Source organism: Ambystoma mexicanum, chromosome 3p (assembly GCF_040938575.1).
Source record: "Ambystoma mexicanum isolate Mex_15411 chromosome 3p, UKY_AmexF1_1, whole genome shotgun sequence".
Classification (NCBI taxonomy): Eukaryota; Metazoa; Chordata; class Amphibia; order Caudata; family Ambystomatidae; genus Ambystoma; species Ambystoma mexicanum.
In genome coordinates, this window is record NC_090925.1 from 1,168,203,165 (window position 1) to 1,168,220,200 (window position 17,036).

At 45.1% G+C, this 17,036-nt stretch overlaps 1 protein-coding gene across 3 annotated transcripts in view; it reads left to right on the plus strand.

Moving 5' to 3' along the window:
• The window catches only part of DDX46 (DEAD-box helicase 46), a 1,330,317-nt gene that overhangs the window by 433,588 nt on the left and 879,693 nt on the right, over positions 1-17,036 (plus strand). For all 3 annotated transcript variants that reach the window (XM_069652574.1, XM_069652572.1, XM_069652573.1), the window contains exon 9: positions 1,702-1,822. In XM_069652574.1, the coding sequence (XP_069508675.1) occupies positions 1,702-1,822 (121 nt within the window). The remainder of the gene's footprint in view (positions 1-1,701; positions 1,823-17,036) is intronic.

Genomic DNA, 17,036 nt, shown 5'->3' on the forward strand with positions numbered 1-17,036 from the left:
ATTCACATGCGCCCGCCGGCCTCCCCTGCATGCAAACATTTTTGGTTCCTCTGCTTTGGTGGTTAAAATCTGAAGGGAAGCCACAGGGGCAGGTCTATTTATACCCTACGTCGCGTTGGATGGTAGCTAAGCACCCAAAAGGACGTCGATAGGATACTAAAGTGTCGAAGTTCTCCAAGGGAAAATGCTATTTTAAAAAGGACCGCGTTCCCAGCCTGGCGGGGAATATTCAAAGCATGTGAATCCATGAGATTCCAACGCTGGAGAAATGGAGTTACAAGTAAGAAACTACTCCCATCTAAAACAGTGTTAGAGTTCATACTTGTCTTTGACTTGCTTTTACACCCTCTTAAAAAGTATATAGGTCTTACTCTTACCTTGAATAGCTGCTGCTCTTCTAATCTTGTAGCCCTGGGTTGTGCTTTCCCGGATTCCTCTAGTGCTATTCTAAAATAGTTTCATAAAGTTCTTACCTTAGAAACTGTATTATACACTCCTAAAATGTATACTGGCTATAACTAGATATTAGGTAGCGGATAGTTATGTACCAATAGGTCAATTACTTATCTTGAAATATCCTGGCATCAATCGAAAAAGGGACAGCCTTCCTTTTCCTGTTTCTGACTACTTGCTATATTGTTTGCCAGTTCCTGCAAAGGATATTGAGCATGTGCAATGTTTGCATGTTTTCTACAAGGTCCCAGGTTGCTAATAGTGATACTGGGCATGTGGCTGTCTTTGGTACATGCTGCTGCTCATCAGTGATGCCTCAGCTTCAATCGGGAATTACCTACATATGGTTGGCCATTACCTCATGGTATATCCTGCCCTAGACACCGTTATTGATGAATTAATATCTTTGAGTCTTTCGATTAGTACTCCATAAGTAAAAACCTATACAGGTTTGTTAATTGATTTTGTGAAGCGCACCAAACCTGTGAGTATCTGGGTGCGTAGGATGACATTTTGATGGTTACAGTTAGATGTACACATTTGCGAGCATAATATAAAAATACAGAAGGTGACATATTATGCAGATAGGAAGCAGTAGGTACATTACAAATAGTCAAGACAGTTATGGCATCAAGGTAATGGATGACTGAACTTCAGTGTCATTGGTGGCTAACCAGCTTTTGGTATTTTTCCTAAAGCTTAGGAAGGTCTAGTCAGTTCGCAGATGAAGGGGGAGGGAGTTCCCGTATTGGGCGGCCTGAACAGGGAAGCTATTACCCCACAACTCTTTTCAGGTTGAAACTGGGGGCTGCGATGCAGCAGGAATTGACAGTCCTTGTGGGGTGTGATTAAGCTATTTTGATAACTTTTTCTCTTGGGTACTGCGGGGCAGCATTGTTTAGACATTTTTGGGTGATGGAGACTAGTTTGAACTGAATCCTATCCTTGATAGAGAGCCATTTGAGGTCGGTAAAAAATGAAAAACTGACATGCCACCAGTGTCACAGGGTACGACGTTCAACCTGGCGCAAAAACAATCTTTGTGAATAACCTATGTCTTCACTTATGGTGTGGCTCTTTAAATGTACTCCTTGCAGATTATCATTTAGAATTAGTTGCTTTGAACTTCATTCCATGTAATTTTGTATGAAGAAAAATCGCTGTGCTTTCGGCAAAGGAGGCATATTAATGTTATATGGTTAATTGGGATAAACCTAACGCTGTTTTTTTGTGTTTGCAATTTTCTAGAGGTGAATTCATACAGGCTTGAGCTGGAGGGCATCACAGTCAAAGGCAAAGGTTGTCCTAAGCCAATCAAACACTGGGTGCAGTGTGGCATTTCAATGAAAATTCTGGCTTCTCTAAAAAAGTAAGATTTATTTTGTAAATATTTTTCTTTATGTATCTGTTGTAATCAGATTGTCCATTGTGGACATTTACAAATACACAGCATGTGTGGGGGCCTGTAATACACAATTTTAGTCCTAAACCTCTTCGTTTGACTTTTATCGGCAGTGATGTGATACCATGTTTAGCATCCTGTAATAACGTCTTTGCATCCAGCCCCCTTTTTCAATTGTTTGGAGGGTTACTCATTGCCGTTGTGTTCAGGTTGTGCACAGACTTTAAAACTAGGCAACAGGGTTATGGCCTATTGCGCCTAGTTCTGCTAGTGGTCTCCTTGATGGAAAAGGCATAGACTTATTTTCAAGCTGGGCGCTTAAGGGAACAGTAATGTAAGTAAAATCATTCAAAGAACAATATTATGTGATGAGAAATAAAGCTTAAATTGCGAAACTCTAACATCCCTCCTACCGAGCCACCTCAAATATCTGCCTATATTAGTGAGAAATGTTTCATCTAAGTTGGTCTAGGACCACACAGCGGAAAATACTGATGCACACCCAACAGGAATGTACTGCTGTAACATGACCTGCCATCTGGACCCTTCACCTTTTATAGCTCACTGGTCACCTGCCGGATGGAAAGTTACGTTAGTTTGAAACAATACTACTAGGCCTTCTGGCTCACTTATTCATTCAACATTTTGCTTAAAGAATGAACCTGTTCCTCTGCATATAATCCATTGATGGTGTCTATTTCTGAATTTTACATCAAAGTTGACTTCTGGGTCTGCCTATGGCCTACCAGGGGACGTTGATTCCACTCCCCCATGATGACACCCGCTCCCATGTACAGTTCCATTGTCTATTCCAGTTTGATCTGGTTATAGCCACAATGAAGGTGGCTGAACCTTGGCACAAGAACCCCGCTGGTTAGCACTTTCCATTTCAGCCCACAGTGATCAAGCAAATCCATAGAGAATCAAGTGGAGAAAGTCACTTTAGTATTGGATCTGCCTCGGCCAACGTTATTCAGTTCATAGTTTGTTCCACTTGTAATTTTCACTTTATTGTCCATTTTACTTTTTGCATTCCCCCTTTTGAACCAGAGTGCTATTTAAAATGAAAGCAACATTTTAGAGCACATTCTAGTCCTTCGTCCTGTTACAAACTCTGCTTTCATGGGAACTGGGCCAATGCAGAGAGGCCTTTACTACTCCCCTACATTACAATCTAAAATGTAGTGTTCGTCAGGGCGTCCACCTTGAATTCATTTGGCTCATCGCATAGATCCTGAAACTTTATTTAAAAATGACTCTCATCCAATTTACTACCAGGTCTGAAAGGAGTGTTTACAATCATTAGGTCTCTTCTATTTTGGGCCTATAGAGCATCACAAGATTATTTCTGACAAGAAAACTAAAATATTATACAGGTGATGAGGAAAGGTCAGTCTTTTGCATCTTCAACAATGTTGCATATCACATCAGAGGGGCTACAGAGTGGGAGTTAGGTGAGCAATTTGGAGATCTTGCTTCTCGTTAATAAAGAAGTATTCGACGAAGTAGTGGTTGATGGAATGGTCGTCTACGAGGTTGTCAGTGTGGTGACCGTGAAGGCTTCAGTGTCATAGCTGTTAACATTGGATTTCTAAAATCTGGCATGGTGGACTGATTTCAGGCCACCCTAGTTATAGTGAACAGGGGACCTCTGAGAGCCCAGCCAAACCCATTCAAGGCGTAGCGTTTTCAAGGCTTGGAGGTGAGTGGGGGTCAGGGGTCCACAATGAGACCACTGTGAAATACACAATGGTTCTGCTTAGACAGTGCAGCACAAAAATGCTATATTTATTATAGGCCCAAAAATAAACTAGAAAAATGAATCAAGCAGGTAATATCATATAATACTCTAAATATAAAACATATATACAATCCCCTTTGGTTATAGAAATGCACACAAATCAGCTAAATGCCTGAAAGGAAGGTAAGTAGTTATGCAATAGGAAAACCAGTCCACAAGAATAGAAACCCTAACTTTAGATGTCCAATCTCTAAATTGAATTGAGTATTGTGCCCAAGAGTCACAAAGATCATTTAGGAAAGAGGACACGGTTAGGAAATGTTACTGTGGTGGTGGAAAATGTCCTTGAAGACTTCTTAAGGCTACCTTTTCTATCTTTTAGAACAGCTGGTTAAGTAAATGGTTAAAAAGCAAAGGAATGGAATAAATCAAAGGTCTTCACAAACGTTTAGAATGTATGAGATGGGGCAGCTGTGGGTATTGCGATTACTCACCGCCCTTACTCTGATTTTCCTAAGTGACTTGGCAGGGAGTCGCTTGGGGTAGGTTTTCCCGCTGTTGGATCCAGTAGAAGCAGCTCAGGAGCTGTGGGTGGAAGGAAGATTCCAGTAGGGCCCAGGAGCCACGTGCAACCCTTTTCGATGAAGACATGCAGCAGGTACTGATGTGGGCCTCTCCAGGACACACTACCAGACGGTGTGGAGCCGGGTTCCACGGCGACAGCTGATGTCTCTCCAGTCGTGAACAAAGACAGCCTTCCAGGATGGGATGCTGAAATATTGCAGGAAGGCGAATTGTAGGACTAGCTGGCGACCACCAGCGTCCCAGATGAAAACGTGGAACGGTGACGCTTCTGGCTGGTAGCCTAATTCAGAGCTGATCTGTCCACCTGGTGGACCAGGGATGGTTCCGAAGGCTCAAAGCTGCAGGAACATGAGAAGACATTGAGACTGGTTGGTCAGACCTGTGCAAGGATCTACGCACAGATGGGCGGTGTATTGCTCTCCTCTAAAGTGCACAGAACTACCATAAATCACCAGTGCAATTATAGAGCCAAATACTTCAACCCAAAAACAGACACAATAATTCACAGCCACGCACACTTTAGAAGATAATCAGCTCTTTACGGCTATTTATTCAAAGCTTACAGGTACATAGAAATAACTCGTACAACTCACATGGGCATAGATCACAGAAAACATAAAGAAGTCAAAGAAAGAAATACATCAGCGTGGGCGTAGCTTAATGGAACTTCATCTGGCCAGAAGCGGCTGAAAGACCCCGATAACAGCCAGGCCAAGAGCACAACAACCCACAGGTGTGTCGGACCGAAGCGTCCCCCCTCCGACTGAAGTCTTTGTGCTTATCCCCTCTGACCGCTAAGGGCTTCCGCATATATGCCCTCCTCAACAAGGGGTGGCAACTTCTCGAACCTTCTGGCTGTGCGCTTGCGCATTGATGGGTGACCGTTGGTTGCCAGCTGAATCAACCGACAGTAACCTCAAGGAGCAAAGCACTTCTCTCTCCTAAATGCCCCGGGAAACAATTCCATAACTCATCTCAAAACCTTGGCACAGGCCGAGCAAACCCAAAACAAACTTCGCTATCAGGTACCAGCCGGCACCTGCGGATCTTAGCTTTCCCAGCGCCGTGTCCTTGGCTGGGAATGCCTGCATTCCAAGCCCATCAGCAATAACGTTGAAAACATGTTGTTTCGCAAAGCAAGTGTAGCTTTCCACTGAGGCATGGATAAATATCCATCATGGCTCTGAGTGCTCCCACAATGCACTGCACACCAGCGCCATGTTTTAGCTCAACCATCACAGGCGGCGGGGGGGGGGTGCTCATCAGTTCAGGTAGTGCAGGAGGGCTTCACCAGAACAGTTATGTCGCCAGGCATCATCATGTGTTGGCCACAGGTCTCCAGTCGGCTGCACAGGATACATGGCTCTGTTGTTGATCTACAGGAATGACTGAAGTACTCCTCTTCTTATCCTAAATTCAGATGATTGATCATACTCAGTATTCCATTAGCAAGGATCTGCACCACTCAGCCAGCAGTGGCCCTATCGGGGACTGTGGGGTTTTACTCATGTGTGCACACCAGATGTTGGCACCAGTTTGTGGATTGGGACCAGACAGTGCCAACCCACTCCCTGGGTCCACATACACATGGCTGTTAGAGTTTTTCTGAAGTCGGGACTTGGTAAAACTATTCAACTGAGACAGTACAAGACTCCACTCTTATAAGGCTGTACCACCTGAGTATATGGTAGCGTAGACAGAGCAGCCAGGCATATCGCAGGAGGTGTTAGGGAGAATTCTAAAAAATGTGGTAATTCCCTTCACCTTAGAGACCCCGAGCAACTTTGCTGGATTTTTAGGACTTGATTTTTTTACCTGGAGAGAGTGACACCCTTTTTCCCCACTCTTGAATGTATTTAGATGTGTTTTACCTCTGTTTTCTTTGGTTATGGAGTCTAACCAACTCCATAGGCATGGTTGTTTTCAATTGTCACACAGCACCCTCAGTGCAGTGACACAGGGAAGCCTTTTAGGCTTTCCCAAGGTTGAACTAGCTTTTCTGGGATAAACTACTGTTTCCCAGAGTAAGTAAAGTGAATTTGACGTTACAAGTCTTTTAAATTCCTAGACCCAGCACACCCTATCTTGCAATAGAGTGCTGGAGGGGTAACTTAGTATCCCCTGTGTCTAGATACTCATGTAACAGTCAAATGTTACCCTTTCCTCTCAGAATGGCTGGTGGCAGTGGTTTTACAACTAACTACCATGGTTTTTCCCAACCACAAACTATTCGTAGCTCCGTTAACTTTAAATAGCGGGAACCATGTTTTTCAAGATGGCATCAGGAGTGAAGACTCTGGCGCGCGAGTGTCTGGGGTGGGCAGGAAGTAAGGGAGGTGCCTGAAACTCCCTGTGCTTAGTCTCCTCGGAGACCCAAATGCACTCTGTGGTGTTTGGCTAGCTGACTGTCTGGCAACGACAGCCACCTTGCTGGGTGAGTGACAGATAGGCTGGAATGAATGGCCGAGAACTGAATAAAAGGTGAGTCCTTTGGCTTGGAAGGCAGTCGACCACTGGATGAAGGAACCAAAGAAGAGCTTGAAGAGGATGCCTGCTGCAACTCCTGGACCGTTAGTTTGCCCGGTGAAGCCCTGCTGCAGTGACTACTTGCCAAGTTCGCATCGACAGAGAAGCCCCTGCAAGGACGACTTCTGCCTTTGAATTGGTGGGACCAATCAACTCGAAAGTAAGCCACCTGGACACCCATCTCGGAGCTGGTTGAATTTCCTCAGAGTTGCTGCAGGAACCGTATAGCCAGGGAGATGGACACCAGATTGTGTGCGTTACTTTTAAGCTCGCCTAAAGCTTTTGGAAGATCCTCAGGACTCTCACGAAGTAGGACTGACCAAGCCTTGGTCCCCTCAACCGAGTGCGGGACCCCGGAAGTAAGAACAGGCCACTTTGACAGCCAGGAACCGCGCTTATTGCCATTTGCTGTACTGCAAGGTGCTGAAACGCCAAACAGCCAATGAAAGTAAAGTTTGCCAGTTTGACAGTGCCAGTGCAGAGCAGAGCAGGAGTTCCCTGACGTCCTCCCTCTTGTCCCCATGACTGAGGCCCAGGAACAGTGAGATGTGCAGAGCTGCACTGCAACAGAAGTCATCAGCTGCCTCTTTTCTTCTTTACCAAGGTACTGTAAAACAAGTCTAAGATAACTTACCTTTTACTGTGGAAGTGCTTGTAACTTCTGCAACTCACAAATCTAATCAGCTTGTGCCCCTACATTTGATTCTTCTTTTTATCAAAGACTCCTAAGAACTTGTGCAAAGACTTTTCCATTTACTTACCTGAAGTGCTGCATCCTATACAAAGACTTTGGCCCATTGACTTTGGCTTAGCCTATTGAATTGAATGACTCTTCTAAATGCTACCTGAAAATATTTGCCCTGCTTAAGAATATCAGTAATTTCTTGTGTTCTAATAACCTTTGCCTTTTTACCAACTTTTTAAGAGTGTTCTGAATGCCAACAGTAAGTGATTAAGAGCCCCAGCACCCTTGTAACCAAAGTCACCTGTGGGTGTAGGTTGTGTCTGTGGGCCATCCCAAAAGGGTCTTATCTGATTCAGAAACTCATTGTACGGTATTGAAGTGTATGTGTATGTTACTAGTATATTGCTCCCTTCTAAAGAAGTCTTTATATCTGATTGATAAATTAATAATTGTTTATGCAAGAAACCTTGAGTATAAGAGTTTATTTGAATACCTGTAATTGTGAATCTTTGTGTAACTCCACTACAGCTCACATTTCCCCTCTTGAGATAAGCCTGGGTGCTCAACACACTACCAAAACTGTGTAGTACAAGCTCATACCAAAGGTTGGGTTGCCTATACCTGTAGTCATAGTTGTTTGTAGCGTTCCCAGAGGATACTGCATTCAAACTTTGCCTAACAGCGAATCCTAAGGATTCCCGCGGAAGACCAAACTTCCACTGTTATATGGCATTTGTAACACACCTGTAGGCAAGTGTTTCAAGGGGATGACATGATAGTTTATTTATATAGCGCCAATACACAATGTGTTTTAAAGCGCTTCAAGGCATGGGTGGGAACAAGGGAAAATACAATGACATTCTTATATGCCATGAACAGTAAGGATGTGAAATTAACTATCGTACTCAGCCTGACGACATTTCAGATAGTGCAAGAGATCAGACATAGACAAGGAAGGGAGGGGGAGAGTGGGAAGGAAATGGAAACACAGGCGACAACCGCACTAGGCCAGATAACATTTCTGGTAGAGCCGGAGGAAAAAAGGTGAGGGAGAGGGGTGCAGAAGGGAGGGGAGGGACAAAACAAGCGACTATCGTATTAGACAAGACAATATTTCAGATAGTGGTGGGGGGGGGCAACTAAGGGGAGGAGACAGACGTGGTTGCTATCATACTAGGTCCAGGGACAATTCTGATAGTGTAAGAGCATAGTAGAAAGTAAGGGGGGGAGATAGGAAAAGGGAGAGGAGGAGGAGAGAACAGAGTAAGCAGTCAAAAAGAGTGGAGAAGAAAGAGGGGAGAGCAAATACAATTGCAGAAGTCGGTAGTAACACACAATGTTGCAAGCCTGGATACAAGATGAAGATTGGAACAGCATGATTCAGGGCCACCATGAGAAAGGGTGACGCACGGTGAATCAATGAAGTCCATAAAAGTCAAATCCAGCATTGGCCACAAGACAGTGATGGTGAAACCAGAATGTTTCAGGACATACTCTTGCAGACGTAGGCTGGAGGGGGGGCGGGAGTGGGAGCAGGGTAGAAGAATCAAGCAAAACAGGCAACATCTGTGTGCGAGAAGGGGAGAGGGGGTTCCAGCAAACATCAGGGAAGACAGACCCTGATCTTACTAAGCCAGGTGACAGTGAGATTGCGCAAGTGCGGGGGAGGAGGAAACGGCAAGTGCAGGGGGGAAAGGGAGGGGGCAGTGCAGTACATAGGATCATCAGTAATAATAAATAGAATAAATAAAACAGTAGGTAAAAGGTGTGGCCAGCTTGGGGCAAGTGCATGGGTAAGTGCAGACATTAAGTTTCAAGGGCTGGTGGGGGCTGCAGGGATACAGAAACAGTCCCCAAGTGCAGGGTTTGCCCGGGAGGCAGTGCAGGTGTGCAGCTGGCGGGGGAGCTGCCCTGGGCCCTAGATCAGAGGGTATCCAGGTGACAGTGCAGTTTCAGTCAGGAGTTCAGCAGGGGAGAGGAGGAGAGAAAGCAGAAGCAAAGAGTAAGGTCTTGAGGTGCTTCCGGACCCGGAGATGGTGTTCCTCAAGTTTCAGGGAGGCTGTTCCAGAAGGAGGCCCCAGCCGAAGAGTGGGCTCTACCACCAACTCGTTGCTTGGAGAAGCGACTGACCCTGAGGGAGTTGTAAGCGGATGAGCTAAGAGCTCGAGAGGAAAGATATTTAGGAAGAGATAGCTAAAGGTATTGAGGCCCAGAAAGCCTTGTGGACAATGCAGAGGGTTTTGAATTTGATCCTCGCCACTACTGGGAGCCAGTGCAGAGATTTCAGTCCTGGAGAGATATGATCCCTGGGCTTAAGGACAAGTCTTGCAGTTCTGCTTTGGATGAGTTGCAGAGGGCGGAGAGTAGAGGTAGGCAGATTTAGAAAGAAGCTGTTGCAGTAGTCCAGCCTAGCGAGAACTGGCGCTCTGGAGACATTGAGCTTCTGGTGGAAGGAGAGGAAAGGAAGAATACCTCTGAGGATGTGCAACTGGTAGTGGGACTTCTTAGAGACGTCAGATGTGAGGAGAGAAAGATAGTGTTGAAGATGACCCCAAGGTTTTTACCCTCACAAGTGGATGCAGGAGGATGGCCAAGAGAGGCCGGCCAGATAGTGACAGTAAAGGAGGGAGCAGGTGTGCTGATGAGAAGAAGCTCAGTCTTACTGGCATTAAGGCAGAGATCCTTGGCGGCACACCACTCCTGGATAGCAGAAAGACAGTCCGAGATGAGAGAAGATGAAGAGGTGGCGGAAGGGAGCCTAAAAATGAGTTGTCATCCTCATAGCACTGAAAGTTGAGGCAGAGAGCGGCAATGCGGTGGGTAAGAAGTGCCAGGTATTGGTTGAACAGCCAGGGAGAGAGGTTAGACCCCAGGGTAACGCCACAGGCAGAGACCGAGATAGAAGAGAGGAAGGACCCAAGTTGGATTTGGGAGGGTCGGCCGTTGAGCAGGATGGCATGGTTGACCGTGTCAAAGACAGAAGAGAGATTAAGTAAGATGAGGACACGGGGGGTGTTGGAATCAAGGTTGGAGAGCAGGTCTTCATGGATTTTCAGGAGAGCAGTTTCATTCTTCTGGCAGCTCTGAAGCCAGACCGATGGTCATGGAGACGGCCAACAGATTCAGTGTGGCGATTAAGCTGTGAGATGGGCAGGTTTTCCAGGAGTTTGCACAGGAAAGGAGTGATGGAGATTGGGCGATAGTTAGCTGGGCAGGAACGGTCAGCAAGTGTTTCTTAAGAGGGTGCAGAAGGGAGTGCTTCAGGGGGAAGGGGAAGACTCGAATGGCTGCAGGAGCCAGGGTGTCAATGTGGTCCTTGACAGTTATGGTGAAACAGGGCTGAACCTGTTTCGACAACACTTTCATAGATCAGACTTGTCTAGACACCTCGTCTGGGGAGAACAGGGGAAAGGCAGAGAAGGAGGCGTCTGGGGAGAACAGGGGAAAGGCAGAGGAGAGAGGAGAGATGGCCGAAGAAGGGCCAGGGGAAGAGCAGGTACTAGAGCGAGGAGAGGGAGAAGAGCGAGAGGACAGGATGTCCTGAGTTTTAGAGATGAAATGAGATGCCAGTGCCATGCAGAGGGAGTGGGAGGGGACAGGACATGTAGAGACTACAGCAGGATTGGCCAGCTCCTTGCAGATTTTAAAGAGTTTGGCCGAATGTTAGATGCCGCAGAGACGCAGGCTTGGATGTGAACAGACTTGCAGAGGAACTGGGCTGGATCAGTAATGTAACTCATTGAGCATTATTCGAACAGCCAACTGTACCAGTGTTTACTAAAGATACATAAGGATGTGAACAATCCTCCAAGACGTCCAATTGTAGCCCAGCATAATTCCGTCTTCGAGGAGATATGCATTTACATTGACAATACATTACAACCACTTATGAGTAATAATATACACCATGTGAAAGATATGACACTTTATCACACTGTTACAGCCCTGTCATCTAACATTTGTAAAGAATTTCCAATAAAAGCATATAAACGGCAAAAGAATCTGAGATATTAACAAGAGCAGGTGTGAGCAAAAAGACATCAAACCTTTCTGCGAACACCGAAATTTGGAACTTACCCATGTCTGAATTGCATACATTGGAATAACATCATGGGCAACATTCTACACCATCCGCTAACTGGAGGAAGGATTATTCTGAGACGTTATGCCACATGTATTTCGAAATACACGGTATATAGAAATGTCAGCGTGGAAAATCTATGAAGGAGAAACTATTAGGGCAACCAATGAACGTATTGGCGAAATCAGAATTCGAAATCCCAAGTGGCATGACATTATATGGAAATGAACCATCAAGTGATTAAATAAAAATTTTAAATTATCGAAGTTGTTCCAAAATATTTAGGTCATTATGACACTCTGGTCATTATGCGGCTTGATCTTTCTCAGCCCAGGAGTCTCAGTTGAGTGATTGCCCCAAGGCTGTGGGATGTTGGATGGGCAACAACTGCCTGAAATTGAAAGGGGACACGACTGAGGTCTTGGTGGTAACCCAACCTTTGTTCTAAGTCTGTACTACACAGGTTGGTAGTGTGGACGATTAGCCAGGCTTATCTCAAGAGGGGTCAATGTGAGCTGTAGGGGAGTTGCACAGAGTTTCACAGTGACAAGTAGCCAAGCAAACACTTACACACGGTTTCTTGATAAAACAATTATTAATTTACCAGTCAGTTAATGTAAGCCTTCTTTAGAAGGGAGCAATGTAAGACACCACACAAATATACTTCACAATTACACAATCTCTTAGTTCAGAATCAGTAAATACCCATTTGTGATGGCATACAGCAGAGACCTACACCCACAGGTGACTTCCATTGCTAGGGTGCTGTTGACATCAATGTATTACTTTTGGCATTCCGAATTAGTTAAGAGCAAGTAAAAAAGAAAAGATTATTAGAGCAAACAAGTTACCACACATGTTTCTTAAGCAGGCAAATACTTTCAGATCCCCCAATAAGAGTCATTCAGATGAAACAGGCTAAGCCAAAGTCAATCGGCAAGAGTCTACATGGGCTAAAGCACTTCTTTGTGGGTAAGTAGAAAAGTCTTTGCACAATGTTTCAGAAGTCTTTGAAGAAAAAGAGGAATCAATGTGGGGCCAGAAGCTGTTAGACTTGTGAGTAAATGAAGATGCAAGAAACTCTACAGCAAGCGGCAAGTCCTCTTAGACTTTGTACAGTACCTTTAAAATGAAGAAAAGATGTAGCAGAGGACTCCTGTTCCTGTGCAGCTCTGCAGATCTCACTGTTCCTGGGGCTCAGTCATGGGGACAAGAGGGAGGATGCCAGGGGACTCCTGCAGTGCGACGGTCAAAACTTGCAACCGGCAAACTTCACTTTCAGTGGCTGTTCAATGTTTCAGCTCCATGCGTTTACCGCAAATAGCAACACCGTTGTTCCTGGCTATCGAGATGGACTTTCCTTGCTTCTGGGGTCCCACACTCTGTTGAGGGGGCTCAGGCTCGACCAGTCCTGCTTCCTGGAAGCCTGCAGGATCTTCCTGGATCTTTTGGCCAACTTAAAAGCAACGCACACAAACTGGTGTTCCTCTCCCTGGCTCTAGAGTTTCCAGCAGGAACTCTGTGGAAATTCAACCAGCTCCAAGATGGATGTCTAGGTGGCTTACTTTGGAGTTGATTGGTCTCACCAACTCAAGGGGAGAAATGGTCCTTGCAGGGGCTTCTGTCGATGCCAAAAGCCTGGCCTTTTATTCAGTTCTCTCCCATTAATTCCAGCCTAGCTGTCAGTCACCCAGCAAGGTGGCTGTCCTTTCCGGACAGTCAGCTGGCCAATCACCACAGAGTGCATTTGGGTCTCCTAGGAGACTAAGCACAGGGCGTTACGGGCACCTCCCTCACTTCCTGCCTTCCCCAGACACCCTGGAACCAGACCCGTGCTTCACTCGTGAATCCCACCAAAGGCAAAATGAACAAAGGGACCAAACCTGGTTTGGCATGCAGAGTAAATCTCAATAAGAATTTTTCACAAAGAAATGGCGAAAAAAGAAGACTCGGGTCATTTTGACAAAAATGGCTCCCTTGGGTGCTTTACTGCGGTAAATGCACACCACGGTAGTAAAAACTAAACCACTGTCACCAGCCATTCATTGAGGAAAGGGTAACATAAAAATGTTACTTGAGAAGTTAGAAAAAAGGGGATACTAGGTAACCCCTCCAGCACCCTATTGTAAGATAGTGTGTGCTGGGTCTAGAAAGTTACAAATGTAAGTAGTCAATTTCACTTTACTGCTCTGGGAAACCGTAGTTTATCCCAGAGAAGGTATTTAAACCTTGGGGAAATCTAAGAGACTGCCCTGTGTCACTGCACTGAAGGTGCTGTATGCCACAATGTAAAAGATGATGCCTATGGAGTTTGTCAGACTCCACAACCAAAATATGCACAGAGTTCAGAAATCACATAAAAATAAGAGTGGGGAAAAAGGGTCTCACTCTCTCTAAGGTTAAAACAAATCAAGTCTTCAAAATCTAGCAAAGTTGCTGGGGGTCTCTAAGGTAGATGGTTATTGCCACATGTCTGAGAATTTCCCCTAACACCCCCCTTGCTCACAAACCTCTTAGACCATTCAACTCCTTCATGTAAGGCTGACACGTGTAGGTGACGAGGTCTTTTCCATTCCTGCTGCCAAGCTATGGAGCTCGCTCCCTCCCTCCCTCTCTCTCTCTCTTCGTGACCCTGTGGAACACCTTTTCTTTCGGCAATCAATGAAGTCTTTTCTTTTCAATACACTCATAGTAACCTTTGCTTCACTGCTGCTGGTATTTCAGCGCCAAGATGCCTTCGGGTGAACATTGCTCTTTACAAGCTCGGCTCACATAATGCAACACATTCACGAGGCCGAGATGGAGAGCAAAGTTTACTTAAGAGAATCGTTTTGGATTCATAAATTACAATGTGTTCTCAAAGTTTTCTGTAAAATGAGATGCTCTTTTAAAAATTAAGTCGTGGGGATGTGCAGGAGATCAACTAAGCTATATTTGATATACGCTCAACTGATTTACACTTAACTATCTGAGACTGATTGCTTTAGTTAATATTTCAAAAGTGAGCATCACAATGTAATTTAACGAGTGTTCAGTGTATAAAAAATCTGAAACCAGGTTGGTATGGTGTATCATCACAGCTTTGCATTTGAAGTACACAGTAGGTAGATCTGTTGTGAATGAGTGTTATGAGGCCATGTATAGTTTTCTGAAGTGACATTGGAGTATGTACGTTTTCAAACATTAGTGGACAGCTCTTATATTTAAATGAACTTTAGAGAAAGTCTGTAGTACACTTTCATCTTATTGGTATGGACGCTTTAACAGGGTCACTAAGGACACGTACATTCTAGTTCACTATGTCACACAAGTCTTTTTTATTTTGATGAAAATAGACAATAGGGTGGCCATTACACTTGATGAAAGAAAAAATTGATGACTAGATGTGCGTTTACTATAAGAACTGTTAATTGCCAGTTTCTGAAAACAAAATTGAGAGAAACGGGAAGTAGAAATGGTTAACATTTGGGTGTCCATGGTTTAATTGATACAATATGATCAGCGAAAAATGTATAAAAATCAGTTTTTTGCAGTTGAGTAACAGATTATCAACGATGTAATGGGATATTTTCACACTTTAATATTACAACATACATTACAACAACCACAGAGTACAGAAACCTATTGACTGTGTATATATATGTGCTACAAAATGACTGCCAGGGAATATACATTGGTGAACAGCTTAATTTGAATGAGTCCTGTTTATTTCCATTCTGACTCGAACGGGTATATACACTGCATGTTAGCCACCATGACATGGAAGACTTGCATAAATCGGAGGACTAACCAAGCTTTCACTTCTGGAATGACGTGGAATTATTTATGTAAATTGAGAAATGTTTATCTTGTGTGGCCAATGCCACGATTAGTGTTGACATGGTGTGCATGTACAGAGAGAATTATTGACTGTGGAGGTTTCTGAAGTCACCCAGGAACTGGTTGAAAGATATTTTGCCCATCGTTGTGTGATAAAAGGGGAAGATGTAGATTCAGTAGATCTGTATTGAACTTCAGATTGACATTTGGTGAGAGAAGGGGAAGCTCGGTGTCTAGTACATCACCCAGCACTGTGATATTTGGGTTCACCAGTGCTTTGCAGACTGAGTTGTCTGACGTGTTTTGGTTAATGAATTACTAATCATGTTGTGAGACTGAAGGTTTACTGTATTACGACCAATGATGAATATAAATTGTATGACTCCCTTCTCCTGGGTCATGGTTCCTGGTTTGTTGAAACTGTTCCCAAATCTTAGAACATTCTTGTGTCTGACATGTTGGAGGGAATGGCTCCCTTCCCCTGGTGGTAAAGTTCCAAACAATGCTTTCTTGGTGGGCCATGTCTCCCATCTCTTGACATCTGGTCTCGAATAGCCTCTGGGAATGACTCCCTTCCCCAGGCCTTTTTGGACCCTACTGCCAGCCAAGGTTACCAGGAGAATGACTCCCTTCTTATCATCAGCTCCTTAAAACCAGGCGGAATGACTCCCATCCCCTGGTCATCTTTCCATTAGGCTGCACACCTACAACACTCAATTCTAAGTGTTAGGAGGGGCCACAACCCTGTTTTCTCCTCCTTTGAACTGGACCATTTTGTTTACTTCCCTGTTCAGTACTGCCACGAGGAAGATCACTTGTAATTTGTTTAGGGTGTGTGATGAATCTGATGATGTAATCGCTCCTTTCCCTGGGATAGTCTCTCCCCGTGGGGCCAGGTGACAGCAGCCTCGTCTCGGGAGGATAGCTCAGTGGCAACGTGCTTGCCTTGGAAGCAAGACGACGCGGAGGAACACTGAATCGATCCTCGGATCTGCGCTTCGAAACCTCTGGGTATTAAGCGCGTTATAAAAAACCAATTCCAATTACCTGATCCTGACCCTGGTGGCAGCTATATGAGGGAGGAGCACATGGGGGGAGGCGACCCTTAGGGGGGATGACATTACATCATTGGAGAAAGTTTCATACCTCCCCCACCCCCTCATATTCCCTTTTAGGGATCTTGCCTCCATTCCTCATGCTCTGATGGCATATTGTAACTCTCCCTCAACCACTTGCCAGGTCTACTTCAAGTATTCCACAACATCACACAAGGAACAGCATGGTACAACTGAGGAAGCTGGACAGAGCAGTGAAGATGACTAAGACCAGGAAACCAACACAGGGGCCTGTCTTTGGAAGTTGTTCAATCATGTCAGGAAACCTAAATCTGCCACAGCCGACAGACCGATGGGGGAGCTGCAGAGGCTGAGTTGTACTGCAACCTGTGCTAACATTGGTCAGAACTCTGAGATGAAGCACGTCGTGGGAAGTGGTGTGGAGGCGAATCCAGGCAGTGGAAAGCCGGAATGCAGAAGGCCTGCCGCTTGAGAACGCGAGACAATGTGAATCGGCACAGTAGAGGGAGGGACACGGCAAAGACGCAGCGGGTAACGGGACGTACGCCGAGCCAGCAAACTGAAGGAAATGGAAGCGCAGAGATACAAGAGATACTTAAAGCACCCAGTAAGCCCAGGGAACACAGACCGTTTACCGGGTTGCCTAAAAACATGTGCCGCTTCATGAA